The sequence below is a fragment of the Cheilinus undulatus genome, linkage group 21, assembly GCF_018320785.1.
Source record: "Cheilinus undulatus linkage group 21, ASM1832078v1, whole genome shotgun sequence".
Classification (NCBI taxonomy): domain Eukaryota; kingdom Metazoa; phylum Chordata; class Actinopteri; order Labriformes; family Labridae; genus Cheilinus; species Cheilinus undulatus.
In genome coordinates, this window is record NC_054885.1 from 39389976 (window position 1) to 39407474 (window position 17499).

General features: G+C 42.8%; 1 protein-coding gene across 6 annotated transcripts in view; it reads left to right on the top strand.

The window, feature by feature from the left end:
- The window catches only part of hoxb3a (homeobox B3a), a 114601-nt gene that overhangs the window by 91839 nt on the left and 5263 nt on the right, over positions 1-17499 (top strand). For 5 of the 6 annotated variants that reach the window (XM_041817198.1, XM_041817201.1, XM_041817199.1 and 2 more), the window contains one exon: positions 6509-14674. In XM_041817198.1, coding sequence (XP_041673132.1) covers positions 6509-7374 — 866 coding nt within the window. In that variant the 3' untranslated portion in view covers positions 7375-14674. Of the gene's footprint in view, positions 1-6508; positions 14675-17499 lie in introns of those variants that run through there. The other variant, XM_041817200.1, reaches the window with a different exon arrangement.

Genomic DNA, 17499 nt, shown 5'->3' on the forward strand with positions numbered 1-17499 from the left:
AACTGGTGCAGCCCGCCCTTATTTTGACAACAAGTATTATTCTGCTTTTTAATAGTTAAACTGTTTAGAATCAGCTCAGCGTGCAAAGAACTGTTCTGATGAATACCATCATATGACATGTTGATAGAACAGAGGCATTAAATGAGCCAGAAATCATCACTGGAGGCTTTTAAGATTTCATAAACCAATCAGAAAAAAGTCTGATGTGCTGAGAAATCACATGACCATTAACCGTGCAAAAAGTGGTTTTGAATTTTCTCATTTTAGGTCTTTAAAAGGTCTCATATTAGATTTTTAAAACTGTGTAGAACCCTGAATCATAACACTGGCCTGATGCGCCATACCAACACGCCATTCCCTTTCTCCCCAGTCCCCCCCGTCCTGTCCTCTCGGAAACAAATGGAAAGAATCCCTAAAATAAATCTTAAAAAGCAGTGATTGTGGTTGTAGGCGTTGCATAAAGGGGAATATTTCCTGGTGAACAACAGCCGACTGTTCGGACGTGTGGTCAGAATAAGGTTGCCAGGTTTGGCGCTACCATGTCTGCATTAGTTGGGGCTAAAGTTGCATTCGTGGTTTGGCAACCAGTGAGGTGGTGTTCAGCGAGATAAAAACGGATCGGTACAGGGACCTGAGACTGGGTTGACTGCTATAAGAAGCTCAGAAGTGAGTGATTTAGCAGTAAAACAGCCCAAGGACAGCAGGATGTTGGAGCTAACGGACTACCACAGACCTGCACTAATATCCAGGAAGCCAGTGATCCCTACGTGAAGGCTGATAGACTCACAGACCCATGACATAATTTATATAAAATTAAATTTGTCATAGTTTTATTCAAAGACTAAAACGATCTAATATTGACAAAGTTTGTCCAAACCACCTTCTGTCCCTCCACTGTTGAGTCTACACTAACTTCTATTGGTGGAGTGTGTGTGGGGGTGTGTGTTTGGGCCCTTTGCTTGACAGTCTTGGTGCATTTTGGCCGTTAGGATAAACGAACTGTTGAACAGTGCTGTACAGTGCTCTTCATTGCCTCCTCCTCCTCCTCCTCTGGTTATTATTCTGCTCTCTGATCGCCCTCCTTCCTCTCGTCTCCTCCTGGCACCTCCTCGGAAACCCTGTGCAAACATGCAGATATGAACAGGATGAATTTAAACGTCATGTACGATAACAGATGAACAGATTTTCAGAGAGAATGACACGCAGACGTTTGAAATGGAAGATATTAGTGAATGAAAGAAAGGGAACCCAGCAGGATGATAAATCTGAATATCATGTCTGATAAGAGGCGTGCTGATGTCTTATTTGGATTGGTAGTTATCAATGAGAGAAATACGTAGTGTCATAATGAATATGAGCGTGTTATTGGTGCTCGAAGGGCTGTCGGGGGAGAGTGCAGAGAGTTTAGGAGAGATTAGACGCTTTATTGATGAGGATTTGAAACAATCGTTGGAGAACGTCAGCGCTCTGAGAGAAGGATGGCGGTTAGCGCTCTCATCTTTCTGTCCGTTCAGAGAAATAAACAAGAGAGTCGACTGTTTGTACTGTTGAAGAGGAGATGTGATTATGTAGAGATATGATCTCAGCGCTAACTGGAACTGTGCTGCATCAGCTTTTATTAGTTTGAACCGCACGCTGAGGAAGAGGTGGACGAAGATGCAGGGTGAGGGCGGAGCTAATCCTGAACCTGATCAAACTTGCGGTCTTTGAATGTCTGCAGGTCTGGTTCTTCCAAGGTTCAGTCCTAGCATGCCTCTTTAACACCCTATGGTCCCTGATCAGGTCTAGGAGTATACGGGGTCCTGGTTCTTGTTGGAATTAAGGGGTAGGGCTTCATGGACCTCCAATGGAGATTTTCCAGAAACCTCCCACAATATCTTGGAATCCAGGGCTGAATTTTAAACATTTTCCTGATGAGTTTATGGCTTTAGTCTCTAGTTTGAAGTCTTTGTCAGTACAGCATGTTGGTTTAAGCCGTGGTTCTCAACGTGTGGCTCTGGAGCCATATGCGGCTCTTTTGTGATGATTTGTGGCTCTTTTAGGTCTTATTTTTAAATATTTTTGCCCCAGAAAAACTTCAAAAAATCACGATTTTTTTTTCCACTTTTCACCCATTTAAGCTAGCTTTTGCCATTAAATACCACTTGTTTCCTCTTTTTGCCTGTTTGCTACTTCCTTGAGCCACTTTTATACTATGTTTGCCCTTTTCGCCACTTTTCACCCATTTCATCTACCTTATGCCACTAGATACCACTTGTTTCCTGTTTTTTGCCCATTTTTGCCACTCTTGACTGCTTTTTGCCCTTTTTAGTCACTTTCACTCATTTTTTGCCACTTTTGGACCATTCTATGCAAAATGTAAAACATTTTTTGTCACTTCTCACTCATTTTTGCTACTCTCGGACCCCTTTTTCATTTTCCTCCCCATTTTCACCCATTTTTGTTGGTTTTTCACCATTTTTGCCACCTTTAACTTACTGTTATTGCTACTTTAAGCTGTTTTCACTGCTTAGATTGTGGCTCTTGCAAAGGTATTTTTTAAAACAATTTGGCTCTTTGGTTGAGCAGGGTTGAGTAACACGGAGGTAGAGGCAGGACTTGGGGCAAAGCTACCTGGGACTGAAAGCCTGCAATCTTAGGAAACGTTAAATATTTAGTTCAGTGTTTGGTTGTTTTTTTAGGAGCTCTGAGGATTTGGCTGATCGTGTTTTCAGTGAGAACTTTTGGGAGTGTTTGACTCTGATTAAGTTCACTAAATGGTTCCCATCTACAGCTCCAGTCTCTTCAAAGAGACCAGAGAGACGGGGATACTGCTTCACTACAGCGTACCTGTTGGGCTGGCTGCACTCTAGACAAGTCTGGGCCTAAGAGAGCTCTGCTGTGTGTTTCCAGAAGTAAAATTCCCATAGTGGATTATTTTTTTAGCCATATCATCCACAGCATCCCAGTCAGACTTCCTACAAGGTACCTGAGTGTAAAATGATGATACACGCTCCTGTACAAGACTAAAGTTTGAATTATATTAACCTTTATTTAAGGAAAACCGTTTATTTTCCATCTCTGCCAAGAATTCTGTCATCTCTGCCACAGTTAGGGCCGGGCGGTTAATCAAAAATGAGATTAAGTCAAAATATTTTTCAAATTGTAGACGGTGCAGTATTTTTTTAACCTGAAATTTGTGTCAAAATGCCAATTTATTTTTTTATTTTGCATCAGAGATGTTGTGCATTACATAGCATTCAATCATTCAAGTGCCATTATTTAAGAAAAGTCCACAAAAAACCTACTATCTCCATTTTTGTACTTTTTCTTTTTAGAGTATGAGTGACTAAAATGATCACTCACTTCAATACAACAATTTATATCCTATTTGCAACATGAGTGGAAATCATCAGAATAGATATTTTTCTAGGTTAGCTCGGTTCATAAATTCAAAGCATCGTAAGGATTTTACTGAATGAGTTTGGAGGATCTGAATGGAACCAGCCCCACTGAGTGTGTTTGGGTGCTGTTGAGCTCTATGTGCATGAACCAAAGCTTGTCACAACTTATCATTTGTTTACCTCAGTGTTACTCAACCCTGCTCAACCAAAGAACCAAAGTGTTGAAAAATACCTAGTTGCAAGAGCTACAATCTAAGCGGTGAAGCAAAAACAGCTTGAAGTACAATAACAAAAAGTTAAAGGTGGCAAAAACGGTCAAAAAGCAACAAAAATGGGTGAAAAGGGGTGAGAATGGGGAGGAAAAGTGGAAAAGGGATCAGAAAGTAGCAAAAAATAGGTGAGAAGTGACAAAAAATGAGTTATAGGTGACATAAAATGGTCCAAAAGTGGCAAAAAATGAGTGAAAAGGGACTAAATTGGGCAGAACACAGTCAAGAGTTGAAAAAAATAGGAAACAAGTGATATTTAGTAGCAAAAGGTAGCTGAAATGGATGAAAAAGGCAAAAATGGGATATAGTGGCAAAAAGGAGTAGCAAAAATAGGAAAAAAGTGGTATTTCATGACAAAACATGGCTTAAATGGGTGAAAATTGGGGGAAAAATTGTGAAAAAGGGCAAAAAAGTCAAAATGGGTAAAAAAAAAAGTAGGAAAAGGTGGTATTTATTGGCAAAAGGTAGCTTAAATGGGTGAAAAGTGGCAAAAAATGGTGAAAAAAGGGTAAAAAGTTTCCCTTTTTTAAGGTTTTCTGGGGGAATAATATTTAAAATTAAGACCTAAAAGAGTCACATGTGGCTCCAGAGCCACGCGTTGAGTATCACTGGTTTACATACTCTTTTTTGACATACGTCAGACTAGTTTGATGTCCATGATTCCAGATCAGGAAGGTTCCGGTGGAATACCAGGGACTGGACATGAGACTGAGCAGACCTTAAGGTGTCACCATCAGGATGCTGCACAGTTTTTTAGCTCATACATGAACACAAACACAAATGTGCCCAAGCTGAGTGGAATACCAAGAAAACAGACCAGCTGGTGAAACGATGGGAACATTAAGATGGCCGTTATAAAGTCTCATGAAGACAGACCACAGTGGGGCTAACATCAGCGGTCCTCCATGAACATCCTGTTTGATCCCATGAGTTTCTGTGAGATCTCATGTCTGTGGAATCGCTACTAGAGCAGGTGTGTGGTCTTACCGGTCTGGCTATTAGGTGCATTCAGCTGATACTGTCTGTCCGTCCTCTCCCATGTTTATAACATATTCAAATGAAACTCCCACACACTGTCCAACCTGCAAAAGAAGGGTTTTTTATTTGCAACATGTCAATGCTCAACCTCAAGGTCCAGGACCAAAATGCTGCGAATAAATAACTCCTCTTTCCAGCTTGGACAGTGTGTGGGAGTTTCATATGAGTTGTTTGTCGGATACCTTACCTAGATAGATGTGCCATTTTTCCATCATGTCTCCCATATTTTTAAAATCTGCCAACATTTGGAAACTGTCTTGTAGCCAGTCCAACCAGATATCACCATTTATTTTTCCATAAAACAGACTCGAAAGCTCATATTGCCAAATTCAAGGCTTTAAAACAGTAGTCCACCGGTCAACCGAGGCTACATCCACCTTACCTTTACACACTGTGTGGTATAAAAACATCCCAAGCATTTACAGGCCTTTACCAGCCAAACTGTGCTCTGTAGACCTTGGGCTGTAAGAGAAGAAAGGGTGAATTATCATCATATAGCCACGATTATCTTCTTATGATCATGGAAAGCTAACATCAAAATTTAAATTAAAACTCAGTGGAGCTTTTAAAACCCAAACCATGTGATCGGTTGGTTTACACCTTTATGTACCACCCTGGACCTGACTGACAAAGTCATCCATGTGTTCATGATTGTTTTATCCCCGCCTGATTCAATGTGAAAGATCTCTGTAAAGCTCTTGTGGTTTTGCGGATGCAAACGGCTATTGCACAAACTTCTACATTGCTCACCTGCAGGTTGAGAAATGTACTCAGCCTGTGTGTTTGCTTTAGCATTGACAGACCCCCAAGCTTAGTCCGCTTCTTCTGACATTCAGCTAGAGAATCACACTCATAGCTGTGAAAAAAAAGCACTTTCACTCTGGTTCTGAATGATGTGTAGTGCAGCAGTGATTGTCTTTGCAAACATGACCTGAAACTGAAGCGTCTGATCAGGTATCTGGATACTTGTGAGCTTTATCAGCCAGCGTAGCTGTTACTGAAACGTGTCGAGTCGTTTGACTCTCCTTGGCGCTCTGATTGAATCGAGCTCAGGTTGACCTCGGTCTGCGCTCGTCGTCTTTGTGCTGCAGCTGCTCTTGCTGTGGGGGGTTTTGTCTTTCCAGCCAAGATGCAATTTAGCCGCCCTGAGCCAGCACCGGGGCCTCCGTCTCTTAATAACTGCCACTGTTATGAAGTGTTGACAACTAATATCAAGGGATAATTCAGCCAGCGTGCCCGGACCCCCCGCTGCTTTATTAACAACCTGAATGCTTTCAATTTCCTCCAGCAGGCAGCCACAGAGAGGTTCTTTCCTGGTGAATTTTAGCAGATGTTTTTGAATTTAGTGTCAGTCTTTACATCAAAAGTCTTTTTAGTTTTAGTCATGTTATGGCCTTTTTCATTCCTGAAAGTTTTAGTGACATTTTAGTCGACAGAAACTCAAAAACATTTCAGTTTAAGTCCTTAGATTTTAGTTTTTACTTTAAGTCACGGCATTTCTTCTTTGACCTGATTTAATCAGCCAAACTGTAAAATTAAAATGAATGCAGAACTCTCATATCAATACACTATTAATGCTGTAATGCATTTAAAATAAACTGGCATGCATGAAATGCACAGTAGAGAAATGTGGGTGTTGAATGTCCAAGTCCAGCTCTAAAATTGTAGTCTTATTTTAGTCTCCTTGATAAAACTAAACTAAGTTTTGTCAGAGTTTCTTCCTCAGAGATCTGTATTTAGCTTTAACATTTCCAGTCACAGTTTCCTGGATTAACCCAGCTCCATTATTCATGCCTTTCTCTGTGTTTCTCTCCTCAGCGTCAGGAGGAGCAGAGAGCGGCAGCAGCGGGGAGAAGAGTCCGACGGGCAGCTCATCGGCGTCTTCTAAGCGTGCTCGTACGGCGTACACGAGCGCCCAGCTGGTGGAGCTGGAGAAGGAGTTTCACTTTAACCGCTACCTGTGCCGGCCACGCCGCGTGGAGATGGCCAACCTCCTCAACCTGTCCGAGCGCCAGATCAAGATCTGGTTCCAGAACCGACGTATGAAGTACAAGAAGGACCAGAAGTCCAAGGGCCTGAGCTCCAGCTCTGGGGGGCCCTCGCCGACGGGGTCTCCCCCCCTCACCATGCAGTCCTCCGCCAGCTTCCTCAACTCCATACACGCTATGGGTGGGGGAGGCGGGGCAGGAGGCTACGACGTCCCGTCTCCGCCATCCTTCGGGAAGCCCCACCAGGGCGTGTCCTACTCCATGTCCACTGCCTACTCCAACGTCCCCATGAAGGGCTGCCCCCCCCAGCAGAAGTACGGGGCCCCCGACCCGGACTACGGCGACCCCCACCCCCACCACGGTCTGGTACAGGCCAACAACGCGGGCTATGGGACCCCCACCAACATGCAGGCCAGCCCGGTATACGTAGGGGGGGGCAGCTATGTGGACCAGATGCCCGGCTCGGGGCCCTCCATGTACGGGCTAAACCACCTCGGCCCCACACCCCCCCACCACCAAACCATGGACTACAACGGCGGGGGGCCTATGTCGGCTGCAAACCAGCACCACGTGGGTGGAGGGGGCCCGCAGGGTCCCTGTGACCCCCCCGCACACCCGACGTACACCGAGCTGTCGGCGCACCACACCTCGACTCAGGGCAGAATCCAGGAAGCACCCAAGCTCACTCACCTGTAGCAGGTTTGGAACAAACGTAGGAGGTAGAAGACGACAGGAACGAGTAACACCACACGACTCAGTGACAGACTGACACCAGGGGACTCTACTGCTGCGGGGGCCGAGGGAGGGGGGCAGGACGGGCCCGCAGGAGACATCCAGGGGTTTGTCATGTGCTCTAAAATATAAAACATGATCCATTCAACGCCGTCATGTTCATGCTGCCTCAAACTGCTGCTCCACCTGGGCTGACAGGGCTTTAGCTTCACTGTTTCCTTAAAATAGACGACGTTTAGCTCAACACGCCTGCTTTAAAGTAGCTGTGAGGTCCTAAAGACGGGACAGAAGCAGGGGATAAGAGGCACATCTCTGTTCTTGGAATGAAATCAGTGCTGGCTGGAGAACTTGTTCCTTGGCATGTGATTCATGCAGTAATAGAATCAACTAAGAGGAAGCACCAAGACTCTCTATTTAACCCTCAAAATGCCTTTATTTTCACAGCATGGTCATGTAGACGTTAGAGAGAAGTCTTCAGATTGTGTTTTTAAGGTTTACACAACCGTGGTGTGAAAATAAAGTCATTTTAACCATTAAAGAGAAAGCCTTGGAGTGCTTTCTTTAATTATTATGACTGTTTCTCTGTCTTGATATAAACAGTTGTATAGGCATGCATAGAAAACCAGGAGCGGCTGTACAAGCCCCTGTTAGTCTAAGGAGGTCTCATCCTCTCCAAAAACACAAACCCAGTGATGAAAAGCACAAAACAAAGCAGTTAGACTGTACAAATCTGAGCTTTTGATTCTCTTTGTAGATATTTTAGGGCTATGTGCTGCAGCTAACATCAGCTCAGCATGTTTTAACTTACAAACTTTAGCTGACTGAAATTCTTTAAAAAGTTCAGACTGCAAACATCTAAAAAGAAAATGTTAGTGTCCTGCACAGTACTGCATTAGCTCTTTAAAAGATGTTTGAATGTCTGGTGTAATGCAGCTTCGATTAATTTTTAACTTAATCCTGTAAAGTTAGACTTCTGCTGCCCACTCGTCCTGTTAAAGGTTTATAAAGTTAACGCCCACCCTCTCCGCGCTCTCCCCATGGAGAGTTTTTGGTCCCAGAGCAGTGAGGCGTGTTGTACGAGTGGGAGACGAGGTGTACAGTCAATCCTCTCCCACGTCCCCCCGGGGAGACGATAAATGTCAGGGAGCTCGTCTTGTGGCACTCCTGCAGAGACGTATCGGCAGCTGTACGGCATAAAGAGATGTGGAGAGAGCTCTGTTTTAGTCTGCGCTCATTAGGCGGAGAATTTACTGCAGGATGGAGCACGTTAGTCAAACATAGCAAACGTCATGGAGGCTAAAAGGGAGAGGAAATATCAGAGCAGCATGTGTGATATCTAAGAAGTTCACTGTAAAGTACTTCCCCACTGTGGATTTTATCCACTATTGGGCCTTTTAAACCTTCTTAGGTAGTATGTTGTAAAGAGCCTGAACTGGCTCTGTGCTTTAAAATTACACTTAGATTATAAAACTACAAACATCCCTCCCTCCTGGTGAATGAAATAGTAGATATTTTAATGTGCAGTTAACGAGGTGGCTAGATTTATGACGGCGCGCTCTCCCCCTCCAGGCAGCATGTGATGCTGTCAGCTGATCCTCCATCAGACGGAGAAATATACGATCTTCTGTTTCAGCACATAAAAACCTCTGGATGCTCTTCAGGCCTCACTCTGCCTCCTCTCGCCTCTGTCCGCTCAGACTGAATCACTACTAACCCTCTGTGTCCGTCTGTGGCAGCAGCACATGATTCTGAAGGAGGCACAACCTCTCACAATCGGCCACAGACCCCTCCACTAACACCACATACATGAATACTGACCACAGCTCTCATCGCTCTAACAGGGTTTAAGAGGCTAAGCTAGCTCCAGGACACGTCTGTGCTAAGCTATGTTAGCTCATCACTTCTTCATGTGGGATTCCTTAAAAACATGTCATTTCACTCACACTGGTGTCAGCACTTTGGTTTGGGTTTATGCACCAAAATGACTTGGTTATATGTGGGACAAGATCCTAGTCTTAGCTAAAATATAAATCCAAAGGCCTCTTATGTTGATTTTAAAATAATAGGAGAGTACTAGAGCCACTTTAAGGAGAAAAATCAGAGATTTTGTGGATAAAGTCCTCATTTCTTGCAAAAAAAAAAAGGAGCTAAAGTTAGCTTGTGTTCTATTTTTATAGGAATATCTAAAAAGTATGCTGCTGCCTGCAGTAAAACAGAACATCTCGTAAAGTTCAGCCTCTGTAAAGGTTTCTGTAGCAAATCGCTCCCTTAGTCAACCTTTGAAATTCCTCTGGACACGCTGCGGTCTGTCTCCAACATGTCCCAGAGGTCCATTGTGCTCTGCATGAGACATGCACCAGATCTATCCAGCAGCAGCCAAACCACCTCAATCCTTGTAGAGCAGATTGATCCACACAGGAGGAAAAACATGCGAAGCATCCGCTCACCTGTGAAATGCAACCCAACACACAGACTTTGATCGTAAATCATCACTCTAACATCACATCTCATTTTGTGGCACAGGCTACAGGCCGGTCAGAGGGTCACGGAGCTACTGAGGTCCCGTTAACGAAGAAAAGTTCACTTTTGAGATGGAAACATGAAACCACACGTTTGACTTCCTGTACTCACCCATGGTGGGAACAATGGAATCGTGGAATAGACTAGAAATGAAGAGCAAAAAAGGCATCATTTCCAGAGAGCAGTGGTTCTCAACCTTGGGTTGAGACCCCCTTGGAGGTCTTGAGACACTGACACGGGGTCTCCAGATGCCCTAAAAAACTAAGAATATTTTTTAAACGATACTGTTGCCACTTTCCACCATCTTTTGCCATTATTAACCCATTGTAGCAATTTTTAACCAGATTTTTATTCTTTTTTTTATCAAGGGGGATTTACATTTTTAAGAAGGCTATTTACTGCACAAAAATACGTATTTTTCTTTGATAAGAGTAATTATTTTTTCAGTTTCGATATGAAATATGTTTATCACATCTTAACTTTAAAAGGGACCATGGTTTTGTTGACCTCCATGGACCCCCGGTTTGGCTGTGCACCAGAAAGCTCTTCCATTTATCCTCCTTTATGGATGGCCTTTTCTGCACATGACTATTCCAAATTGTGCATGGCTGTGTTAACCATCTTCAGGTACAGTTGGATGTCCCTGTTCTCTGGCACTTTTATTTTGGGGGTTGCGGGCTGAAAAGGTTGAGAACCCCTGCCATAGAGAACTCTTGGTTCTCCCTTGATCTTGTAATCTTGAGTCTCTAGCTGTTCAGGACATGAGGAACGGTTCCAGTGGGCGACGGCACGCACCATCAGTCAGAGCAAAGCCCTGCGCACTTGGAACTTAGCTCAGGCGGAGTATGTGGAATATGGGGGTAATACTTACTTTTATGGTACATCAGCACCATTGTCAGTGCATTTACATGCACCGCTGAGTTGACATAGAGTTCCAGCTCATTTAGGATATTTAACTGGACTGCTGTCCTTGTCCCAGGATGCACACGCTGAGGGAGAACTGATTTAATGATAGGAAAAACATCTGCTACTCTAACATGCCCCTTTTAATCAAGTTTCTGTAGACATTTTTCACATTAAGTACTTTGGCACAAATGTGTTGCCTGCATCCCTCTTACTTAAAAGCTCTGGTCATTTACATGCAAAAATAAAACAGTCTCCAACTGAACTATCTACATGTGTCCAGCTATGAGGAATTTAACTTCAACATGATGAATTCCTCTGCATCAGATCTGCCCTAAAGTTGCTCCATGTAGCCTTGAACCCTACAAAAAGGCCTACCTACCTAACGACCCAGACTGCAACCCCTGTGATTCTGCCACTGGTTAGCACGGGTCACGGGTTAGCACCAGCCTCTCAGTAATGTCTACAGATGTGTTGTGTGTACTCCATAGCTGCAGGCTGCAATAGATGTCGGTCAGTGGCTGAAAAGTGTCAAGAAAAATCCTTCAGCTGATTCACCAGCTTCCCATCTCCCGCGATGTCTCCCCTTTTTTCTCTGTCGATCAGTATTTATTAGCTCCATCTCAAACACAAGTTTCAACCGCCATAGCTTCCTGTGCACAAACATGCAGGAAATAAGAGGACAGGACTGCGAACCGGCATAAAATTACACTGCTGAGTAGCATCTGGGCACAGTATTGCAGAGCGGTGTGGACACGCAATAAACAAGTATTTAGTATCAAGTATCAGACTGCAGTCCGACTGACATGTTTACATGCAGTTTTAGTCAGATGATCTACTTTTTCTGACAGCATGTAAATGCACGGACTGTAAAGTTCAAGGTTCAAAGTTCTTTATTAGAACCCAAAAAGGTACATTTGTTGTGCAGACAGGAGTTCAGCATCCATTAAAATGTTAAAACAAACATTGACGATTAAAACCAAGTCATGATAAAGTGCTCTGGATGACATCCAGTCTAAAATAACACTCCAGAAGTGCTAAAGTGCTTTTGAAGGCTGCCTAGAATAATACATACTCCATTAAAGTTAAAGTGCATCATAGTTTTGTCAAGCAGTGCCATATCTGCAGGTACATCAGTGCTCCTGTAGCGTTCAGTTCTCCCTTTAGTAAGTATCAGGATTGTGCAAAAAGTTGTTTTTTTTCTGCCGAAAAAAAGACTCACTTGCAAGAAAGGATCTCATTTGTAACAGAGAAAATGGATGTAAGCAATCAGGATCTTTAAAATAACATGCAGGCTAAAAATACCCCACAATGGGGTTTTTCTCCTCAGAAACAGCGGTTTCCTAAAATATTATGACTTATTTCTCAGATTCTCTGATTTTACTCCATTAACATGGCTCTCATTCTGTGTCTTAGTTTAAAAACTCTCCGTTAAAGTGAGGGATTTGTTTCCAGACACAGTTTGGTCTGTCTGGACGATCCAATAAAAGGCGACAAAAATACACGACTGGGTGAAATACAGCCTTTAAGGAGTCCCCCTTCACAGTCATCATCAGGTGATGCTGAGCGTCCTCTCACTCACGTGCACACTAACACACACACACACATTTACACACACACTGACAGCCAGCTGTTGACATCTTCAAACAAACTGATGAGAGGACACGGAAGAGACTTTTTTAATGTTCTTATTTTAGCACATCATCGACACAGGGTAATAATAAGAGTGGAGAACACTATTTATTTATGTTTGGGTAAGTCACTGCCCTCTCTCTCTCTCTCTCTCTCTCTCTCTCTCTCTCTCTTTCTCTCTGAAGGGTTCACTTTCGTTAGCGGACAGCGACGCGTCCACATTTTGCTATGGTTTAGTTTTGTTCTCACATATCTTGACTTTTAAACGTGGATACAGGGTATATATTTGAACAAAAATGACTGTCTCAGAGCTCAGAGCTGACGTGTTGGTGCACTCTAAAACCTGCGGCATTTATTTATCAGAGCGGATAAACAAGAGACTATTTCTGCCAGCGTGTTTGAGCGTGTGTGTGTGTGTGTTGACCTTTTCTCAGACCCTGTTTACACTTCACGCTAAGATCTGTGCTGGGTTCCAGATACCAGACACATGCATTCAAACTTTTGCATTAACGTCTCCAGTGCTAACCTATGATTGTAACCCATTCGCCAACCTCTTATGCAAGTATCAGCCTGTGCATCATCTCTGTGTCGCTTCCCCCGGCGTTGACGGTCTGTTTTTATGAGACTTTTGCTGAGAGAGATCCATAAATGTGACCCAATCCCACATGGTTTATTCACTAACTTCACCATGTCCTTTAAAGGAAAAAATGAAGGAGAAAAGCTGCTAAAAAAGCTGCTGCAGGCTCTTAATTATTGGATGGGTTTCTCTGCATGCAACGTGCAGTGAAGAAGCTTGCAGCACAGATGGATGGAGGCAAGTTAGCCACATGCTAATAGACTAGCGGCGCCTCTTGAACAGCTTTTCTCCCTCATTTTGTCATAACGATGCTTCTGGGGTTCCAGTTTAGCTCACTGGGTAGAGCAGGCATCCATACACAGAAGTTATAGTCCTTGATACGGAATCGGTTCCTGGTCTTGGTCCTGTTTGGTGCATGTCTTCCCCCACTCTCTTCAGAGTCTATAGGAAACAGGGATGGGGCGCTGATGGTTATGTCTGCGCATCCCATGTATGAAGGCTTCTTTGCATGTCATTCCCGACTCTCCTGCTCCAATTTCCAAGTTAATCCATGGTTCTTTCCCTCAAATAAGGGCATAGAAGTCCAAAAATAAGCATTGAAAAGAAGTGGGGAGATAAAGCAGCTCTTTGAATGGAATTGCTGCAAATTTCCCTCCATTCATTTGTATTGTTAGCAGCATCACTGCACAATGCACAGAGCACATAAGGATACCTAGCTTAGCAAATAAACCTTGTGGGGTGTCAGCTGGAGCATAATGAAGACTCCATTTAGGAGAACAGGCGACCAGCGAGGCTGAACCGATGTGTGTACGCCACATTTTTGGCTGACTTCATTCATGCCAGGTCATGTTGCATCTACACAACCGATCCGACCCAGATGGAGACGTCCCATCACCTCTGTAAGCAGTGTAACCTTTATATCCGAATTCCCAGAGTGGATGTTAATGTGAGGTTTAAACGGGGTCTTTCTCTGCCGCTCTGAGAATAAACCCGCTGATGTTTCTACGGTGCGTACCGACACAGATGCTCCTCACTCCTGGGCTTCATTGTTGCACTTAGAGTTTACATTTTGATGGTTAAAAGGTAAAAAATAATAATAATAAAATCTTATTTTGAAGACGGAAGGCCCTCCAATCAAAGCGTCTTTCGCCAATGTGTGTTCAAGTGAACATTCATATATAAATATTTATTTGTTATAGCCAGTTTAAAAAAGACTTTCTGTTTTGTATTATTATTTATCCTTCATGTATTTATATCGAGAAAAAATACTGTACTTTTTTAGTATTTACCTGTTATGAAAGAAAAAAAAACAAGGTTGTGTTTCTTCTTGTCCATTGTACTGAAGTTACATTTTTTAGTTCTTGTATTTTAGAAGAAGAAAACGTAGTTTTTATGTTCCTATGATGACCCTTGTACATAAATGTCTTGGCTTGTACAGGGAAAAAGGCACAGGCGGGGATCGGTGACCCGCCGGTGCATAGTCTGAAAATTTAGACCAACTATTAGCTGGAAAAAAGAACGAGTCTTTTTGGAGAAAACTACTTCTTTCTTTGTCCTTTGTAGCTCCTTTTTCTTTCATTGTTGAGAGAGTTGTCTGTCGAACAATTCTTTAATAAAATGTTATGTTATTCAGAGCTAGCCTCACTCTTTAATGGCTCAGGTGTTAAAAATAACTCTACCTGGGGTGTTTGTGTGCATCGTAGGCGGTCTTACTGTCATGGCAACATGCAAAACAAGGCGGGGCTCTGCGCGGCTCCGCTCGGCTGCAACAAAACCAAAAACTAAGAAAATAATGTCACACTAGGATTACAACCAGCAAGCTTTCAAGGATGAATGAAACCTTTTGAACGCTTAAAACCTCCTCAGCTCATGATGGAAAGTTTTATAGAAGCAGAAAGTTCCATTTTAAACCAAACATCCAAACAGTTTCACTTAAATCCATTAAAAGAGCAGATATCAGTTTGATTCCTGCTCAATCAGTCTGATTTAACATTTGGAGGTTTAAAGTTTAGGAGAGATTGTTCTTAAATCTTGTGCTGGTGTCACTTCTTTCTAAAGTCTATTGTCATACAGCTCAGTGCTGTCTCAGTGTTAAATATCAGCTCCTCACCTAGGGCTACACAGAGCAGCGTCACTGTCACTAAACTTTCCCTACAGTTAAAAGCGGAGCCTGGAGCCACGTGTTACACATCAGGAATCAAAGAAAACATCTTCAACCTTTATGAAAACTTCAAATCTGGCAGCAGCTTTTATGCTAGCCTGCTAGAGTCAGATAGGAGGGGTTAAAGGTCAAAACAAACTGTTACTGGATGAAACTCAACACCTGTTACCGATAGATTTTCACAGAGAACGCCTGTTTAGTTGGACAAAAGACTTCAGCTCTTTGATTAAGTTTGAGTTAACGCCTAAGATGACCTGCAGAAAACCTGCAAATAACCAAATTTAACATCAGCTAGAGCCGTGGTACTCAAAGGTGTGTCTTCAGGCAGGTCTAGGTGTGCTGTACTAAAACTTTACACTTCAGACTCTGCAGTGTGCTCAAGAGGTCGTTTTGCATGATAGTAGATATGCTTTGCCTTGAGATTTCAGCTAAACCTTATATTTGCATTATGCAAAATAAGTTTGAAAACCACTAAATGAGACTACGATGGATTCTGTTGATGTAAAAACTCTCATGTTTGGGCTGAATGATTTACAATCATAATCTAATTGCGATTTTTTTTTACAAATATTGTGATTGCGATTTAATACACGATTATTCTTGGGTTAATCTTGTGTATTTTTCGACAAGTTCAAGCAGTAAATAATTCCATAAATAAGACCATGTATGTTAAAAACAATGAAATTATTTCCGAAACACTTAACCCATAGTAGCATGAATCTGAATATTGGGGTGCAACAAGCTTTAAGCTATAAAGGAGGTGGCTGGGGTGGAGGAGGTTTAGCCGGGGTATGACTTTTGTCACGTAACGCTAGGCTTCATCAGTTTTAGACAGAGTGAACTATTTTTGCTCGTATTGCAAATGTGATGTCATTTGCTTTGTTTAAGGGCGTTATCATTTTTATGTCACTCATTTTGATTAAGAAAAACATACATAAAACAAAAAAGGAAGATTTTTGTAAACCATTATTTAAAAAATGACACTTGAATGTTTGCATAATGTGCATCAAATCTCTCCCAAGTTAAAGAAATATTACAACTTCTTTTATTTGAAAATTGTAGTAGGCCTTGTTGTGATGTAATCTAATTTGCAATTAATTGCCCAGCCCTACTCATGTCACAGAAACATCTCCATAGTCAATTTCCCTGCAAAAATAAGTCTTGTTCTGGAGCTAAGGTTGGGTCTGGTTCATACTTGGACCTCCTCTGACTACCTGGGCTCTGGCAGCAGTGGTTCTGTCCATGTGTCCCGTTTACAGACTGCTGTCCTAAAAGCCCATGGCTCCTTCCCCACTCTCTTCCATCTCTATCCACGGTCCCATCTGTCATATAAAGGCTAAATAATCATCCAGTACTCCAATCTAACCAATCAAATGTCTGTCTGAATCAGTGGGTCTACCTCTCCTTCTTCCTCTCTTGTTTAATCAGAAGTTTCTCTCTTTCTGGGGGCTCCATGTTTCTGACCCATAGTGAGTCTCTTGTGACCCAAATAGAAGCAGAGAAGAAGAAACCGGAAGGCAAAGGAGATCTCCAAAACAAAAGCAGAGTTCAGATATTTCAGCTCTTTTTCTCCTCCAGCTTTGTGTTGATGTTTGTGACTAAAAAAAGCCCTGAGGCCTGCGCCTGAGCTCAGTCACATGGTCTCCATACTCCCCCTCCTCTCTCTCTCTCTCTCTCTCTCTCTCTCTCTCTCGCCGTAGCACGCGCTCGCTGAGAGGCCTGAGAGCAGCATAAAACTTGGGACATAAATCAGACTCCCATAAATAATGGCCGTACTTCCCTTTACATCTCCGTTGGACTAACAGACAATAAAAACACCAATAAGCAGAGATTGGATCTAATTTATTGCCTCATAAAAAAAACACAGCTTCGCCTGCGCGCGCACTCTGCTGGGAACTGTACAGGCACGCTCACACAACCAAACACACAAGCAGAGACACAAAGGTAGAAATGAAAGAGCACACAGGTGAGACCGGACAGGTAGAGACAGGCTGGAGAGGAGGAACGTCCAAAAATGACGACTGCTACTAACAAGGCGACGAATTGGAGCAATAATTGGCAGAAAAGGTGTCGAAATAAATCAGCCTTAAGTACAGACACGTCCTCCTCATCAGTCACTAACATCTGGCTTCAAATCCAACATTTATCAGGATCATTTAGACTTCAAATCAACAGCGACTGTACCTGTAACTGCAGGAGTACCTGACTTTACTAAAACCACTACGGTGCATTTCTGTGCATATTCTTTATTTTAATTTCTTTATATTTTTTGGAAGAATTCCTGCTGCATTTCTAG